The sequence below is a fragment of the Balaenoptera acutorostrata genome, chromosome 10 (assembly GCF_949987535.1).
Source record: "Balaenoptera acutorostrata chromosome 10, mBalAcu1.1, whole genome shotgun sequence".
Classification (NCBI taxonomy): Eukaryota; Metazoa; Chordata; class Mammalia; order Artiodactyla; family Balaenopteridae; genus Balaenoptera; species Balaenoptera acutorostrata.
The window spans coordinates 57,598,718-57,617,808 of record NC_080073.1 but is presented as its reverse complement, the minus strand read 5'-3'; the positions used below and the strand labels follow the sequence as shown (position 1 = coordinate 57,617,808).

The 19,091-nt window shown below is 38.1% G+C and overlaps 1 protein-coding gene across 1 annotated transcript in view; it reads right to left on the bottom strand.

Annotated features, from left to right (window-relative positions):
- The window catches only part of NEK10 (NIMA related kinase 10), a 302,206-nt gene that overhangs the window by 277,650 nt on the left and 5,465 nt on the right, over positions 1 to 19,091 (bottom strand). Inside the window, exons 3-4 of the mRNA XM_057555449.1 lie at positions 10,301 to 10,424; positions 9,805 to 9,865 (exon numbers count right to left, since the gene is read on the bottom strand). Coding sequence (XP_057411432.1) covers positions 9,805 to 9,865; positions 10,301 to 10,374 — 135 coding nt within the window. The 5' untranslated portion in view covers positions 10,375 to 10,424. The remainder of the gene's footprint in view (positions 1 to 9,804; positions 9,866 to 10,300; positions 10,425 to 19,091) is intronic.

The following is a 19,091-nucleotide window of genomic DNA, read 5'->3' as shown; positions in this document are numbered from 1 at the left end:
AGACTTTTTCTTTCCACAGCATCTATCAAGATCCCTTTTATTTCAAGGCAATTAATGGGCCTGTAATGAATTATTTTTCTATCTTTCTTTCATGTTTTTTTTCCTAATTGCAAACCAATTTCTCAGCTCCCTATGGTTTTAAATGTAGGAAAAAAATTTAATTCCAGCTCAAGGCAAATTATTTCAAGACTTGTGAAAATCTCTGGTGAAACCTCCAACCAACTTTATGATTTTACTTTGCTTCAACAACCCTGGGGCAATTCTTTTTCTTGAAGTATTTGGTTTTACTGGATTATGATTATTCTTATCCTGCTTACGATGAAGGGGCTCCTCTGCCTCAGTGTGTCTCTGTCCCCACTTCTGTGACAACAGAACTGTCCTCAGAACAGCAGTCTCTAAGGTGGTGAAGCAAGGTATGCAGAGGCTCACAGAGCAAACAGGATGAGAGCGAAAGTAGAACACGGAAACAGACGCAACAATGAGGAAGGGCTTGGCTCATTAGAGATTCAGATGAAGGACATCCAGTTCTTGTAATTCTCTGCCCAAACCCACAAAGTACACTTCCCTCTGCAACTGCTTAATTGGCCATCTTGGTTCATTTGTAAGTGACAGGTCAGGTCTTGTTAGAACAGAAATTCAGGTGAGTGGGCCTTAATCCTCAGGCTTCCCTTTTCAAACTGACTGCTAAAAATCTTAGAGCCTAATGTGTGGCCAACTTGCATATTTTGATGGTCATTTCCTCTGGACTCTGAGTCTACTTTGTTCCCAAACCTTGTTTTTCTTTTATGATAATCTCAGTACTTTACGTATCTTCATAAGCCACCTTACACTCTTTCTGGAGCAATCAAGATATAAACAAATTCTTGATTTATCCTCTCCAATATCTTTCTTCTCCTATAAATGTCTCCGCATTATTTTACAGAAAGGAGAATAGGGTGTTTAGAATAACATTTATTATTTCAAAATCACAAATGCATGAAAGTTTTATAAACAGAATTAAGAATGAATTTTGTCACCCTCAGGACATTTATATAAATGAGCAGTTATTTTCATTTTTTTCTTAGAACTATGCACTTTCTGAATAATTCAAGCATTACAAACATGCATTTTTAAATGTGTGAAATATTTTACAAAAAGATATGCCATGTGAACTTGTCAGACAACAGATTGCAAATTCTAAAATTGGTTAAAGGGGGGAAAACTCTTAAATTTACTTTAAGCCTGCCAGGTGTTAGCAAGGGAGTGGTGTTGAGAGAAGGCACAACAGATCCAGCGAGCGTGGACTTCAAAGCTGGACAAGCAGAGCCCAAACCCACCACTGGTGTCTCTTTTACACTAGCCAGGTGGTTATACGTACCCATGGGGTCATCTAATTTTTAAGTTACAATTCAATTTGGTGAAAACTGACCGAGAGCTCACCGAATAGAGGATACGGTGAACCGGAACCAAAAGTCAAAGTTGGAAACATATAATCTCTCAGGAAATTAGAAATGTAGACAAGTCTTTCCAAAGCACAGAAAAAAATAATGCTACAATGTTGAAAGAAGGTACTTTGGGAAGAAAGGGATCACTTCTGGAATGGAAGATGAAGGAAAGCTTTTTTATGGAGGTGCTATCATTAGATCTTGGTCCTGGAAATAGGTAAGGTTTTATAGAAAAGAAACTTGGGAGAAGGACAAATTTGAGAAAAAGCAAAAAGTAGAAATATTTGACATTCTGGTTACATCTTAGGATGTACAGTGAGAAAGAATGGAAACTATTGATACAACCAAATCTGAATGCTGAGTCACTGTGCTTCCTTTACTAAGAAAGAGTGAACTTGATGTGTGGCACCCACTCATGACTATCAGTGAGCAGTGGGCCAGGAAGACTGTTTTAGCAGTGTGGAGACGGACAAAGAGTAAGTGATGCTGAAATAGACAGGTGAGAAGAAAAGAGTTCCTGGGGCGAGGGTGGGGTTATAGGCTTAAAAACAGAGAAGAAGGGAAAGGAGAAAAATATTTTAAGGCCATGTTTTCTTCAAATCAATGCTTATCCAGCTATTTTTTGAATTTAACTTCCCAAGTCATTTAAAAGATATCTCAGTGGTTACAGGCACACATTGCAAAGATGGAGTATTTGGTTAGATCTGTACCTACCATTAGTTGGCTGTATGATCTCGAGAAAGCCATTAACTTCTCTGTGCCTCAACTGGAGGAGAAGTGATAGGGTCAACCTGTGCCCCGGGAGGAGACACAGAAGAGGAGGATAATATCACGGGTTCAGAGATCCTCCCTGGGGAGTGAGGGGTTCGAACCACATACTGGGAACCCCAGACCTGGGGGCCGACACTGGAAAGATGAGTCCTCTTAGCTGATTTGAAAACCAGTGGGACCTACAGGAGGGCTGTAAGAAACCAAGACTCTGCCCATGAAGAGCATTCACATGCTTGCTTACTCATGGGAACAAGGCAGAGGAAGCAGACTGAAGCTGCCTGTGGCTCCGGCTGGTTTCCCGTGACCACCCCAGCACACACCCCAGCCCATGCTGCATGCCTGCTCTGGCCCCTCTAGATCCAGCACAGTCCCCCACTAGAGTGAAGGCTGCCATAGTTGCGGAGGGTTCACACTTGGAAGGGGACAGAGCCAGCTTGGACCCAGCACAGCATCTAAACAGAGTGAGGGTGGCCTTTACTGGCTTTCATAGAGGCGGTGGGTCTAGCTTAGACCCAACCCTCAGGGCTTCTGCTCCAGCAACTCGGGCCCCACCCTGCCCCTGATAGAGCAGTGATGGCCACTAAGTACAGGAGAAGCCCTGGCTCACACCTGGCTCTGGCTCTATCCCCTCTGTCTCCAGCCCCACCTCCAACCACAGTGAGAGCTGCCAGCACACTCTGGGGGAAGACATGACCTCGGGCTCACATCGGATCCAGCTCTCCCACCAAAGCCACTGGGCACACACAGACTGCATAGGTATGCTCCCACTCAAGGACATGCCTTCAAGACCGGATTAGGTAACTGTTTCACGTAATTTCACAGAGACAGAGAAAGTTAAGCAAAATAAGAAGACAGAGGAATTTGTTCCAAATGAAAGAAGAAGAAAAAAAAAAAAAAACCTGAAAAAAAAACAACTAATGAAATAATTTTTACCAGGTAAAGAGTTCAAAGCATTATAATTTAATAATGCTTTTACCAGGTAAATAGTTCAAAGCATTTTTAATGAGAATGCTAACTGAACGTGGGAAAAGAATAGATGAACACAGTGAGTATTTTAACAAAAAAACTAGAAAATGTAAAACAGAACCAGTCAGAGCTGAAGACTACAATACCTGAAATGAAAAACACAATACAAGTAATAAACTGCAGACTAGACAATACACAAGAATGTATAAGTGATCTGGAAGATAGAATAATAGAAATCACCCAATCCGAACAGCAAAAAGAAAAGCAAATTTAAAAAGTGACAATTGAATAAGGGACCTCTAGGACAAACATCAAGCATACTAACATCCGCATTATAGAGATCCCAGAAGGAGAAGAGCGAGAGAAAGGGGTCAAAAATGTATTTGATAAAATTATGGCTGAAAACTTCCCAAACCTTTAGAAAGAACAGATATTCAGGTATGAGAAGCACATAGGGTCCCAAACAAGGTGAACCCAAAGAGACCCACACCAAGACATATTATAATTAAAATGGCAAAAGTTCAAGAGAAAGAGAGAATTCAAAAGGCAGCAAGAGAAAAATACAAGTCACATACAAGGGAACCTCCATAAGGCTATCAGCTGATTTTTTTGCAGAAACTTTGCAGGCCAGGAGGGAGTGGCAGATATATTTAAAGAGCTGAAAGGAGAAAAATCTAAAACCTAGAATACTCTACCCAGCAAGGTTATTATTCATGATTGAAGGAGAGATAAAGAGCTTTTCAGACAAGCAAAAATTAACAGAGTTCATCAGGACTAAAATGACCCTACAAGAAGTGTTAAAGGGTCTTCTTTAAGTGGCAAAGAAAAGGCTACAACAAGAAGTAAGAATTTAGAGGAAAGAAAAAACTTCCACTAGTAAAGGCAAATATATAGTATAGGCTGTGGATCAACCACTTAAATAAGCTAGTAGAAAGATTTGAAAAAAAGTTGTATAATCAACTATAACTACAACAAACTGTTAAGGGATAAACATGAAGATGACATCAAAAAAGACATAACATGGGGGAGGGGAGTAAAAAATGTAGATCTTTTAGAATGTGTTTGAACTTAAATAATTATCAGTTTAAAACAAGTAGATATAGTTATAAGTCAACATATATATAAACCCCATAGTAACCACAAATCAAAAACCTACAATAGGTACACAAAAACAAGAGAAAAAGTAACACAAATATACTACTAAAGAAAATCATCAAACCGTAGGGAAAGAAACAAAAAGAAGAACAGAGAAGAACTACCAAAACAACCAGCAAACAATGAACAAAATGGCAATAAGTACACACCTATCAATAATCACTTTAAAAGTCAATGGACTAAGTGCCCCAATCAAAAGACATATGGTGGCTGACAGGATAAAAAAACAAGACCCATCTATATGCTGCTTAGTGAAGAAATGCACTTCAGAGCTACAGACACCAACAGACTGAAAGTGAAGGGATGGAAAAAATATTTCACGCAAATGGAAACGACAAGAAAGCTGGTGTAGCAACACTCATATCAGACAGAGTAGACTTTAAAACAAAGTCTATAACAAAGGACAAAGAAGAGCATTATGATAAAGGGATCAATACAAGAAATGGATAAAAATTCGTTAACACATACGCACCTATTATAGATGCACATAAATATATAAAGCAAATACTAACAGACATAAAAGGAGAAGTTACAATAATACAGTAATAGTAAGGGACTGTATTACTGTACAGTGGGGACTTTAACACCCCACTTACATCAAAGGACAGATCATCCAGAGAGAAAATCAATAAGGAAATAGTGGTCTTAATCACACATTAGATCAGTTGGACTTAATAGATATATACATGACATTTCATCCAAAAACAGTAGAATATATGTTATTTTCAACTACACATGGGACATTCTCCAGGATAGATCACATGCTAAGCCACAAAACAAGTCTCAACGAATTTAAGAGGATAGAAATTATATCAAGCATTTTTTCTAACCACAATAGTTTGAAACTAGATATCAATTACAGGAAGAAAAATAGAAAAACAAACACTGGAGAGTAAACAACATGTTACTAAAAAAATCAGTGGGTCACTAAAAAAAAAAACAATCAGACGAAATTAGAAAATACCTTGAGACAAATGAAAATAAAAACACAATTTTCCAAAATCTATATAGGATGCAGCAAAAGCAGTTTGACGAAGGAAGTTTATAGTGATACAGGCCTATCTCAAGAAACAAGAAAAACTCAGATAAACTACCTAACCATTCATCTATAGGAATTAGAAAAAGAAGAAGAAACAAGGTCTAAAGTCAGCAGAAGGAAGGAAATAATAAAGATCAGAGAGAAAATAAATAAAATAGTGACCAAAAACAATAGGAAACATCAATGAATCCAATGCTGGTTTTTTTTTTTTGAAAAGATAAAATTGATAAGCCTTTAGCCAGAATCATCAAGAAAAAAAGAGAGAGGATTCAAATAAACAAAATAAGAAGTGAAAGAGGAGAAATAACAACCAATATCAAAGAGATACAAAAAACCTAAAGAGAATACTTCAAACAGTTATATGCAAACAAATTGGAAAACCTAGAAGAAATAGATATATTTCTAGAAATATACAATCTTCCAAGACCGAATGAGGAGGAAATTGACAACCTGAACATACAGATCACTAGCAGTGAAATTGAATTAGTAGTTTAAATAATTCTCTGCCAACAAAAGTCCAGGACCAAACAGGTTCACGAGGGAATTATACCAAACTTTCAAAGAAGAGCTAATGCCTATCCTTTTCAATCTACTACCAAAGATTGAAGAGGAGGGAGCACTCCCAAATTCATTCTACAAGGCCATCATTATTCTAATACCAAAACCAGACAGAGACACTACAAAAAAAGAAACTTACAGGCCAATATTTCTGATGAAAATAAATGCAAAAATTCTCAACAAAACATTAGCAAACCAAATTCAATAATACATAAAAGGGTCATACACCATGATCAACTGGGATTTATTCCAGGGTCACAAGGATATCTGCAAATCAACTAATGTGATACACCCCATTAACAAAAGGAAGGATAAAAATCACATGATCACTTCAATAGACAGAAAAAGCATCTGACAAAATTCAACATCCATTTATGATAAAAACTCTCATCAAAGTTGGTATAGGGAACATATCTCAACATAATAAAGATCATATATGACAAAGCCACACCTAACATCATACTCAATGGTGAAAAGCTGAAAGCTTTTCCTCTAAAGTCACAAACAAGACAAAGATGTCCACTCTCCTCACATGCATTTAACACAGTATTAGAAGTCCTAGCCACAGCAATCAAACAAGAAAAAGAAATAAAAGGCATCCCAATTGGAAAGAAAGAAGTAAAACTGTCAGTAGTTGCAAATAACATGATACTATATATATAAAACCCTATAGTCTCCAACCAAAAACTATTAGAACTAATAAATGAATTCAGTAAAGTTGCAAGATACAAGATTAATATACAAAAAAATGTTGCTTTTCCATACACTAATAATGAACAATCAGAAAGAGAAAGCAAGAAAACAATCCCATTTATAATTGCATCCAAAAGAATAAAATACATAGAAATAAACTTAACTGAGGAGATAAAAGACTTATACTCTAAAAACTATATGACATTGACATGGGGAGGGGGAAGGGTAAGCTGGGACAAAGTGAGAGAGTGGCATGGACATATATACACTACCAAACGTAAAATAGATAGCTGGTGGGAAGCAGCCGCATAGTACAGGTAGATCAGCTCAGTGCTTTGTGACCACCTGGAGGGGTGGGATGGGGAGGGGGGGAGGGGGGGAGATGCAGGAGGTGGGAGATGTGGGGACATACGTATGTGTATGGCTGATTCACTTTGTTATGGAGCAGAGACTGGCACACCATTGTAAAGCAATTATACTCTAATAAAGATGTTAAAAAAAAACACAACTATATGACACTGATGAAGGAAATTGAAGACAACACAAAGAAATGAAAAGATATCCTGTGTTTGTGGATTGTAAGAATTAATATCATTAAAATGCCCATACTACCCAAGCAATCTACAGAGTTAGTGGAATCCCTATCAAAACACCTATGATATTTTTCACAGAACTAGAACAAATAATCCTAAAATTTGTATGGAACCACAAAAGACCCTGGATAGCCAAAGCAATCTTGAGAAAAAAGAACAAAGCTGGAGGGATCAAACTCCTTGACTTCAAACTGTACTACAAAGCTACAAGTGATCAAAACAGTATGGTCAGAAGCTAACACACCATTGTAAGGCAATTATACTTCAATAAAGATGTTTAAAAAAAAAAAAAAAACAGTATGGTATTGGCACCAAAAAAGACACATAGATCAAGAGCCCAGAAAAGAACCCACAAACTTACAGTCAATTAATCTATGACAAAGGAGGCAAGAATATACAATGGGGAAAAGACAGTCTCTTCAATAAGTGGTGCTGGGAAAACTGAACAGGTACATGTAAAAGAATGAAATTAGAACATTTTCTCACACTATATACAAAAACAAACTCAAAATGGATCAAAGACCCAACTGTAAGATTGGAAACCATAAAACTCCTAGAAGAAAACACTCCTTGACATAACCTGTAGCAATATTTTTTTGGTTCTGTCTCCTAAAGCAAAGGAAACAAAAGCAAAACTAAACAAATGGGATATAATTAAACTTAAAAGCTTTTGCATAGCAAAGAAACTGTCAACATAATGAAAAGACAACCTACTGAATGGGAGAAAATATTCACAAATGATGATGACCAGTAAGGGGTTAATATCTAAAATATATAAATAGCTAATATAACTCAATATCAAAAAAACAAACAATCTGATTAAAAAATGGGCAGAAGACCTGAATAGACATTTTTGCAAAGAAGAGATACAGATGGCCAACAGGGACATGAAAAGATGCTCAACCTTGTTAATCATCAGGGAAATGCAAATCAAAACCACAATGAGATATCACCTCATACCCATCAGAATGGCTCTCATCACAAAGACAACAAATAACAAATGTTGGCAAGGATGTGGAGAAAAGGGAACGCTGCTGGTGGGAATGTAAACTGGTGCAGCCACTATGGAAAACAGTATGGCGGTTCCTCAAGAAACTAAAGATAGAACTACCATATGATCCAGTAATTCCACTCCTGGGTATATATCCAAGGAAAACAAAAACACTAATTTGAAAAGTTACATGCACCCTAATGTTCATAGCAGTATTATTTACAATAGCCATAATATGGAAGCAACCTAAGTGCCCATCAACAGATTTATGCAGATGATATACATATCATACGTATATATCACACACACACACACACACACGCACACACACAATGGAATTCACTCAGCCATAAAAGAGAATGAAATATTGTCATTTGCAACAATATGGTTGGACCTAGAAATTATTAACCTTAGTGAAATAAATCAGAGAAAGACAAATCCTGTATGTTATCACTTATATGTGGAATCTAAAAAATAAACAAACAAATATGTATAATAAAACAGAAACAGACTCACAGAGAATAAACTATTGGTTACCAGAGGGGAAAGGGAAGTGAGGAGGGGTGATATAGGGGTAGGGGATTAAGAGGTACAAACTACTATGTATAAAATAAATAAGCTACAAGGATATATTGTACAGCACAGGGAACATAGCCAATATTTTACAATAACTATAAATGGAGTATAATCTTAAAAAGATTGAATCATTATGTTGTACCACTGAAACTAATATAATATTGTAAATCAACTATACTTCAATAAAAAAAATTTTGTAAATGCTGTAGTTCTCTGGTAAGTTTAGTGGATATAACAAAAGCCAGTAGGGCTGTATTACCACATGAGCTCATAAACAAATTTACTTAACAAGTATACCACAGTTGACTTTGGAGTCTGGCTCCCGGGGTTCAAATCCCATCCCTGCCATTTACTAATTGACTGTGCTAAATAAGCTGTCTTCATTATTATTAGCATTTCTGTGTTATTCCCTAAACCTCCATGGATAGCCTCTAATCTCTTGACTCTCTGAAGTCGTACAGAAGCTAAACCAAAAAGAAACGTTTAGAGATAAATTCAAGCAGCAGTACCATTCTTTCTCTGTCTATTAAAAAAATAAAAATGCTATTGTAAAAATAGCCAAAACTCACTCCTTCCTTTCCCCTGTTTTTGGTGAGATATAATTTGCAGCAAGCATCAAAAGTGGTGCTGTAGCAAGCGGGCAGCCTGAGAAGTGGGGAAGGGGAGACGAAGGGAAAGGTGATGAACAGTGTTTTGGAGAAATCAACTTCCCTAGAGCTCTGCAGAGTCAAACATTGGGCATTCAAAAGAAGAGAGCTCTGTTTCTATACTGAAATGCTTTTGCTGATTAGGACACATGGCACTGAACAGAGGATAAAGTGGGCCCCAGGCATGAGAGCAAAAGAATGAAAAAGCTGTGGATATGGAGTCTTGCATCCTGAACCTGAACCAGGTATGAAAGAAACAGCTAGAAGAAAGACAAAACATACGAAAGAACAAAGAAAAATAGACTTATCGTTCATATGATGTTAAATGGATCCCTTTGGAAACATGTGATTTCTCTGTCGTTAATGGACGCACATTCTTTGAAAACACTACCTGTTGTTTGCTTGACTGAACGTTCAAAAGGCACAGAAGTCTTTTAAGATCTGAATAGTCCCTAGGAGAAAGAATAACACAAGGGGATATGGGGATATGTGTATACATATAGCTGACTCACTTTGTTATACAGCAGAAACTAACATGACATTGTAAAGCAATTATACTCCAATAAAGATGTTTAAAAAAAAAAGAAAAAAAAAAAAAAAAAAGAATAACACAATGTCAACCAACAGAAGACTCCAGGTGAACTAGTCATGTCATGTTACCCACTAGTAACATGGAGCACTGCCACTTGGAGGCCTGCTTTTATAGACTGAAACATATACATGCTAAATGTTTCTGTAGAACTCTAGAAATGCACAAACATTTCAGTAAACACTGTACCCCAGAGCAGCAGTTGTCAAGGATCTATTCTATTTCTCAAAAAGCCATTAAATCTGGTTGCTGGCCACTGCCTGAGTTAATAATTAGCAAAGACTCAGAAGGGAGTTACCTGGTGATGATTCCTTGTTGTTTTTTATCGGTTGATTTTCCTGTGGTCTTCACTTTTTTGTCTTGATCAGGCATGGTAAAACATCAATGCCCCAGAATTAACATCACATTCCTTTCAAAGTAAACTAGAAGGAAAAACTTTAGTTGGGTTATGTGCTCCAAAATATTCTCAATTAATGCAGGCAAAATTCACTTATAACATTTATTTAAATATGCACAAACTAACATTTATTTGTAATACAGTAATAAAAATGTTAATATGAATAACATTTACTATCTATCATTCAAAGGCCTTTGGATACATTTAGGGCATAGCTTATAATTATAGTAGTACCTTAGCCTATATTTTCTGAGTCACTCTTGATTTCAAATATTCTGACCCATTACCCCAACAAGTATTGTTCTGCTTGTCAGGAAAAGTGCCCCGATTTGGGGTTTCCAAAATATACATAAGCAAATACCTGAAGTCCAACTGACACTTTTATGCCATCTTACTTGTCTTTCTCGGCAAGTTTCCTTAACAGTAGAGTATGCTGCTACTTCAGGGAGTTCCTCTCTCATCATGGGTCATGCCCCTAAAAAACCCAGAGAAAGCCCCACCCACTTGCAAATAAGCATTACAGTGTCAAGGGCAACACACAAAATGTCCTTGGGTTTCCAGAATTCCTAAAGTTTTCGAGCTGAATCCCCATGTGGGTCAACTCTAGTCATAACCTCTTCTGCAAGAATTGGGTCAGTCTTGCACAGCCCCTGAACTCACTCAAACATCCTGCTAAAACTAAGACAATGGGCACAATCAAAATGGAGTTGTTTATGCTAATCCCTGGGTCACCACACTTAACTTAATTACAGTTTCGTCTCTCCCAGAAATGGAAACTTAAACTAGCCAATCAGGAATCTCCTGATCAGCACTAGTTAGGTAAGCTGCCTGATAAAACCCTCTATCCTCTTTAGGAAAAGTAACCTTGCAATAACCAATCCATTTTTTGACTAACTCCTAATGAGGAATAACTTCCTCGTTCCTGCTCTCTTCTCCCTATAAAAGTCTTTCATTTGTACAGTTCCTCAGAGCTCCTTTCTATCTGTTAGACTGAATGCTGCCCATCCATGACTCACTAAAGCCAATAAGATCTTTAAAATGTACTCAATTGAATTTTGTTTTTTAACAATCCAGACAGTGAGGCTGCCAGCCTGGGAACACAACCCAATAGGCATCTCACTATTCTGAATTAGGCTTTGTAGTCATTATGGTTGGTCACCCTTCCTAGGATAACTTTTAATACTATTTCCCACTCCTACTCAAAAGGTTATTATGAGTTCACCAATGGAGAACAATTTATTTGTTTACCCTTTTTCCTTAATCAATTTCTGACTAAACTGTTTCAGCTTCCAGAATAGAAACAAAAAGAAAGTTGAAGATACTCATACTTTCAATTACATAGCAAATACAAAATTAAATGTACTATTGGTTTAATTCTTGATTGGATGTAAAATTTTCCAGTTGTGCTTCAATGCTACTGCTTGACTTCAGAGTGTTTTTCAGGCATGAAAAATCATGCATTATTGTCCTATAATTGCATGCCTCAATGTATTATGAAATTGATGGTCAAAATCCAAGTGTTTCAGAGGTATTTAGAGGCAAAAGGAATGTGCCAATGGGTGCTTTACTGCAACAGCATCTAGTGAAATTTAGTTTTGTGAAATGAACAAACACAGTTTATCTAATGATTTAAAAATCATTTTCCCAATATTGTTGTCACACTTGTGACAAATAGTTGAGCTGGAACTAAGAGCTGAAAACCAAGGCTCTCATCACAGATGCACACCAAGAAAAGCACAATATCAATATTTTAGGATTGTGCCCAGGACCTAGCACCATGGATTCATTCCTTCAGCAAATATTTATTGAATGCTTACTATGTCCAATCTCAGACTGAAAACTACTAAAGATAAAAGAGGCTATCCCAGATATAGGGTTCTACTACAAGCAAAGAAAAACCCACTTAGGAACTTTAAACTATGTTTTGTGAGATATTCAGATAGAGAGATGATTTAGCATCTGTTTAAAAGAAAGAAAGAAGGAAGGAACAAAGGGAGGAGTAGAGAGGAAAAGAGGAAGAACGGATGATCTGTACATAATTTTTCAAAAGCAAGAGATCCAAGTGCTTTTCATATATAGATATTAAAATGCCCCAAAAGTTCTAAAATAAATGGAAATCCAGTCAAAATAAATATAATCTAACTTTACTTTTCCCTGAAGGACAGAGGGAAAATTCCACATAGACACACTGGCCTGTCAGCTTCAAATTCTGCTCAAACCATAGCTCCAGACCATTTTAGAAACAGGGACATGAAAGTCACAGTGATTAGTACATGAAAATGTGTGAAAAAGCTCACAGGCTTCTGATGCTAGATGATATCTCCCACAATCAAACCCTGCTAAACACTCTGTCTTATTCCCTTGTTTAATCTCTGTAATTTTATTGACCCAGTGTGTGAACAGGAAATAATCCTCTAATAGTTTTATCAATTTAAGATTAGCTTCTACTCTCTGAGCTGGAAGAGTGAAAATAGATAACTCTCTAGAAATGTTTCACTTAATTAAACAGTAAACAAATTCACCAGAATCAGAAGAAATAGGCAATTGCCTTTAGGATAAAAAACAAAATCCTTTCCATTTGATGGCTGTTAAAATGGAAACTGTTCCAAAAAAAAACTTCAAGAACTTGGGAATACTATAAAATATTTAATTTAATCCCATCTTTAATTAACAAAAATGATAACACTATACCAAAGGCTATAATTCAAAACTGGTGGGCAGCAGGGAGGGCAGTTCATCTCTTAAGTCATTTCCTAGAAGCAAACAACTTTCTGAGGAGGTTTTCCTCAGAGGGCAAGTGAGGGCAAGAACCTCACTTGCAGGTAGAGTTTGCCTCAGAGCCAGTGTCCAAACCTGAGGGAAGGAGTGGTTGGTAAAGGGCCCTGAGGGAGGTCCTAGCCCCTCAGGTATAAGGGAGCAGGACCCTATGGGGCCTTCCTGGGGCAGACCCCTCCCCCATCCTCTGCTGTAGCTCCTCTCTGAAGTAGTATCTGATGCACATTTCCTGACTTGTTTTACAGATGCTAAAACAACCATCAAAAGGAAGAAATTAACTAGTTGATGGTAAGCAGCTAAAACCACCATCAAAAGGAAGAAATTAACTAGTTGATGATCGTAAGCACCTATTGGCACCTAAGGATTGATAATGTTAATACCCTGTAATCTCACCATCAACCAACCAGACAATTGTGCATAAGCTGATCATAAACCCTGGGACTCCCCTCCCTCACCTGGCCTTTAAAAATGTTTTGCTGAAACACATCGGGGGAGTTTAGGCTTTTTGAGCACTAGCTGCCGGGACTCCTTGCTGGCCCCTGCAATACAGGCTGCACTTTTCTTCACCACAGCTGGGTGTCAGTAGATTGGCTTTACTGTGAGTGGACAAGCAGACCTGAGTTTGGTTCTGTGACACAGGCACTGCTGACTGGGGGCAAAGAGACTCCAGTAGCTTGAGCAGTCCTCCCAAAAAGAGACCCAGGAGCTGGCTGTTAGAAGAAAAAGAACTTTGAATCCAATACCTGGGGCACACAAACAGTCCTTAGGGATGGGGGCTCTGTGGATGCCCACGTCCCCCAAGGATGAGTGTGGGTGATGGGGCTGCAAGGGCCCGGCTGCAGATACACACAGAGCAGAGTCGAAGGCAGTTCCCTCCTGCCTTGACTCTGACTTCTCTGAGCTCTTCCATCGTCTCCCTCACCCTCAGCCCACTGCAGCTCAGCTCCTTCAGGTCACTCAGCCTCAGCTCAGATGTCGCCTCCTTGCTGAGGACTACTGTGTGACCTATTCACCACCACATGCTCACACTCACTACTCTACCCTGTTTTACTTTCTTGTGGGGCTCATCAACATCAGGAGAACTCCTAGCCATTCACTGGTCTCCGTGCACTTGATAATAAGCCCCATGTGGGCAGGGACTGTGTCTGCTTTATCCCCACACACAGAACAGCAAGTGGCACAGGGTAAGCACAGCGTATGGACTCAAAAAATATTTGTGTCACAGTAAGGAGTGGCTCAGGTATTTTTACCAAAGTTTGTGAATTATTTGCTTTTTAACAATTACTAATTTTGGGATTAGAACCTCCCTTGACCACCTACCACCCCCTGCCCCCAACCAAGCCTGGTGCTCCTCCTCAGAGCCCAGGGAAGCCTGTACTCCCCACACTGCAAACCTGTGCAAAAAGTATGGCAAGTGCCTGACGACCCCATAAGGCAGGATTGGGCCTCCTGTGTTCACCAGACACAGGGTAGGCAAACAATAAATATTTATTGAAAAAAAATTAATGAATGGATGAATAAATAAAAGAATTATTTTTAAAAACTAATGTCATTATTCCTTTAGTTCAAAGATCTTTCATAAAGCTTCCTTATAAATCAAATCAATTGGTAAGTATTTTTAATGTTATAATAATATTGAACACACTCAGGAATGATCTAACTTATTCAATCTTTAGGAGGAAAATTAGAGTCCTAAATAAGAAAATATTCATGAACAGTGTTTCTCAAATTCTCCATAAAGTTTTTTTTTTTTCCAATCTATTATGGACCAACACTTTTGGTCCATATCGTATCCAGGAAAATAAGCCCATCACTGATCATGTGCTTGGATAGCACAGCAATGTCAAATTGCTATAAACATTTCTCAATGCTTGCTCTCAATTTTGTATTTCTCCCTCATGGACCAGTAACATACTAGTCTGAAGATTACCTCAATAGCACTGGCCTAGGTACCTGAGGGTTCTCCTTTCAAATAACAATATTGTTTGCACAGTGACCCTAGATGATCCTCTGAGAATCACTGTCCTACATGGAGTGCCTGAAAGGACTAACCCAGTCATTGTCAATTCCAGGACAACCAGGGGAGGGTGAGAGTGGCTGAATGCAGGCTCTTCACTGAAACCCAAGAGTCCTATTTCTCTGAGGGTCTCTGTACAGTTTCATTTGAAAACAAGGTTCCACTGCTAAAAATAAAAATAGAAAACCACTCATTTTCTAACATTTATTTTACAGATGAGATGAGGCCAGAGATTATGATACTTGCTACACAAACACTTGTATTCACTAATATTCATATGGAGATTTTCCTTTGATTCTAAATGGAAAAGGTGAAGTTTAGTATTTTTTCTTAAAATGGAATGGGTATAGAAGTGAAAGATTACATATAAAATACAAGTGCATATTACTTTAAGAACAGAAATATTCAGTATCTTTCCTCTGTACCTGTCAGTCATGTAACCCAAATACTATCTCAGATCAGATAGTCAAATAGTTTGGTGTTTACAGCCCTAGTCAACTACAGGTATAATCACAGTTCTGACTCATTGTTGAATTTTTAAAACCATTTTAAAAAAGAAACTCTCGAAAGTAATTCATATCTCCTGATGTCACCTGAAATTTGGGTTAATACTAAAAGAAAGTCCCCAGAGACACATACCTCACTCGGTAATTGCAGGGTAAACATGTATGACAGAGAGATTATCCATGCCATGGTAAAATTAATTGATTGTAATTAATCTAAATTGTACAATATAAACCCACTAACTAAATAACATGGCGAGTATTTGTGATATGGTTTTCAGATTCTCTGCCCAGAAATTCCTTTTTATACCACAATTGCCTTAGCTGCTGGAGAGATCCTTAAATGGCTTCATCTTTTCTAAAGATAAAACAGAAAAATCACTTGATTCAGTTTGGGAAATAGCTTCATATCCCACAGATACATGTTTTTCCTTCTAATCACTTAGGCTGCATCTTTGTAACTATTCCATTTTATTTACTACCTTTACTAATGGTTAAAAAAAATGAAACCAGCACTTAGAACATAATAGCAGTAAGAGTTTGGCATGACTAAGGTTAATTACCACTTTGCTACATCAGCTTTATTATTTTTGAAAAGGCACTAAAATAAAGTGTCATGAACCCTACCACGGAAGTTAGAACTTCCTGTACCAACAACAGGGAGTCCTTCTTTCCTTGGCTGAATGACGGCTAACCTCCGTGTTAGATGTCAAGATGCAGTCTGTCTGTGCTCAGGTAGGTATTAAAATCTTACAGAACTTTCAGCCCCACAAATAGCTGGAAATGCAAAATGAAAAATCATTACTCCAGTTCCTTTACTGTAGACATATTTCCTTAAAATCCCTTTAAAATTTGAAAAAAGTGGTTAAAATAAGATATAATTTTAAATAAGATATAATTCACATAGAGCAACCAGAAATAAGGGAAATGTGTTTAAATGTATTGGTTAAATGCAACTGGACCCTGGCATGCTTACAAATACACATCCATTCATCCTGGTTCACTCATGAGAACTAGGTAGGTGTTGTATTTTAATACCATCGTATTGTGCCAAACAAAGATGCAGTTGCTACAGAACTGTCATTGGCAGAAGTGGCATCAGCCAAGGGCAAGTACTGTCATGGCCTTGCTCCCTAGTCAGCAGACTTGACACCTTCCTTATGCACACTTTATTCTTTAAACGACCTTCTATTTTCTAGTTAAACAAGCACTTGGGGGTAAAAGAATAAAAAATGATAAGAGTATTCTGACCGTCTCCCACTCATTCCCCTGAATATTTATTGAGCACCTGCTACAGGTTAGACACTCCTTTAGGAGTTTGCCTTCATCTTCTTCTGATGAATAGTAACCCAAAGTGGACTGAGAGTGCTGTTCCAAAGTCAACTAGAATATATGACAATAGGCACCATTATCATTTTCCTGTTTTCAAGATGTATTCCCATTTTAACTCATATCTTTTGTGATAAAGGGTAATGCCTGCAGATAGGAATGGATTTCCTGTGGGCCCCCTCAACTGCCACTGCACAATATTTGTGATAGTCTGTGCTCATGCCTTTTGTGGCTGCTCACCCAAGTCTATTCGTGACAAAGGGTGGAATGAACCTAAGACCCATGTATTAAGTAGTGATATTGTAAAGGGGAAAAAAGGTCCAGATGGTATGAAGAAAGAATTTATATTAACCAGTCAATGAAAATAAATAAAGTAGCACACCAAATTTCTCTTTATTCACTGACCTCCAAACATAGTAAGATTACATTCAATTCTCTGTTTCTGTGAGACAGAGAAAGGTGACAATATTTATTCATTCCTTCAAGAAACAATTTTTGATCTCCTCATATATGCCAGGCACTGAGGATACTGCACTGAATAAGACATGGTAAAAAAAATGCCTTCTCTCCAAAGTTAGCCATCATGGAAATAAGTCATGATAATAAGTGAGTATGGATTCAGCCCAATCCCCTAGACCCTCAAAGAGTAAAGAGAACACCAGGTAAACACACTGATGTTCCTAATAATTGGTGGCACTGAATTACTTTTGTTTCATCTAATAACACTTCTTTTAAGTGTATTTTTAATTTATTGTGTGCTGACTGTGCACAAGACACTACTGGATGCTGCAAGAACATCCATCCATAACTCAGCAAGTGTGGGAAATGAGAAATATGTAGGTTAAACAACATGAAACTGCTGATATTGGGCCTTTAAAAAAAAAAGAACAATTTCTTATGGTTCGGCCTAATACAAGGGATTAAATAAGAACACTGGAAATGTCAAAAAGCAGAGAAAATTAGTTTCCCAAGGAGATTATAAATTGAATGAATTTAAGGGAAAGAGAGACCACTGTGGGCTGAAGAAAGAGCCATGGAAAGGCACATGTGACAGGGCTGTGAAGCAGGTCAAGGAGAATGGGTGGGGCAGGGGAAGAATACTCCAGGGGATGCACAAAGGGAGGAAGGCCAGATCCTGAGAGTGGTTTGGGGAGACAGGGAGCAGATGAGCTGGGCTGGGGCTGATGGTGGCCTCCAAGGCTACGGCCAGCTCATAGAACAGAAGATCCTCAAATAATCTCAACTCAAGAAGAGCCCTTGGGCATGAACCTTGGGAAAATGACACTTCCTCTTCCTAAGGCCCTTACTCATTAGCTCACTATTTTTCTATTCAGTACAGTCCCTGTCTGCCCACTTCTCTCCATCCTCACTGCCAACACCCTCGTCCTCATCATTGCCCACCTGAACTACAGGAACCACTTCCTAAATGGACTCCCAACTTCCAATTTCTCTCTCCTCCCAACAACAAGAAGTCTGTTCTCCACACAGCATCAAAAGCACCATTTTTAGGGTACAAATCTGACCAATTGAGCCTTCATGGGCTTCCCATTTCTCTTGGCATAAAAACAAATGTAAGAAGGACTTGAGGTGTCCTGTGAGATGAAGCCTCTGCCCCCAACAGCTCCACTCAGACCTGGGCCATGTGTCCCTGCCCCAGGCCTGCTTTTCCTGCACTCCTGAGACCTTTATTCCTAGACTCAAGGGCCAGATAAGTGCAGAAAGGCCTGGAAGGCTCATCCATCTCAACTCAAGTATTCATTCTTTACGGAAATTTTCACTGACCTCCCTGTCTTGAAGCTCTTAATAAAGGGGCAGAGTCAGGCAATAATTCAATAACTATGCATATGTCTCCTCCAGCTTACTATAAACTAGTCAGGGATGTGGATGACAGCTGGTGTGCTCATCCCCAACATCCAGCACAGCATTGCTAGTTTATAACAAAAGAAGTATTCAATAAATGATTGCTGAATGAATGAATGAATAAACAAATCCCAAGAGAAATGTGATTGGGAAGCTCCAGGTATAACTGGAGGATCATTGTTTATAGATGGAGAATAAAGATTATGAA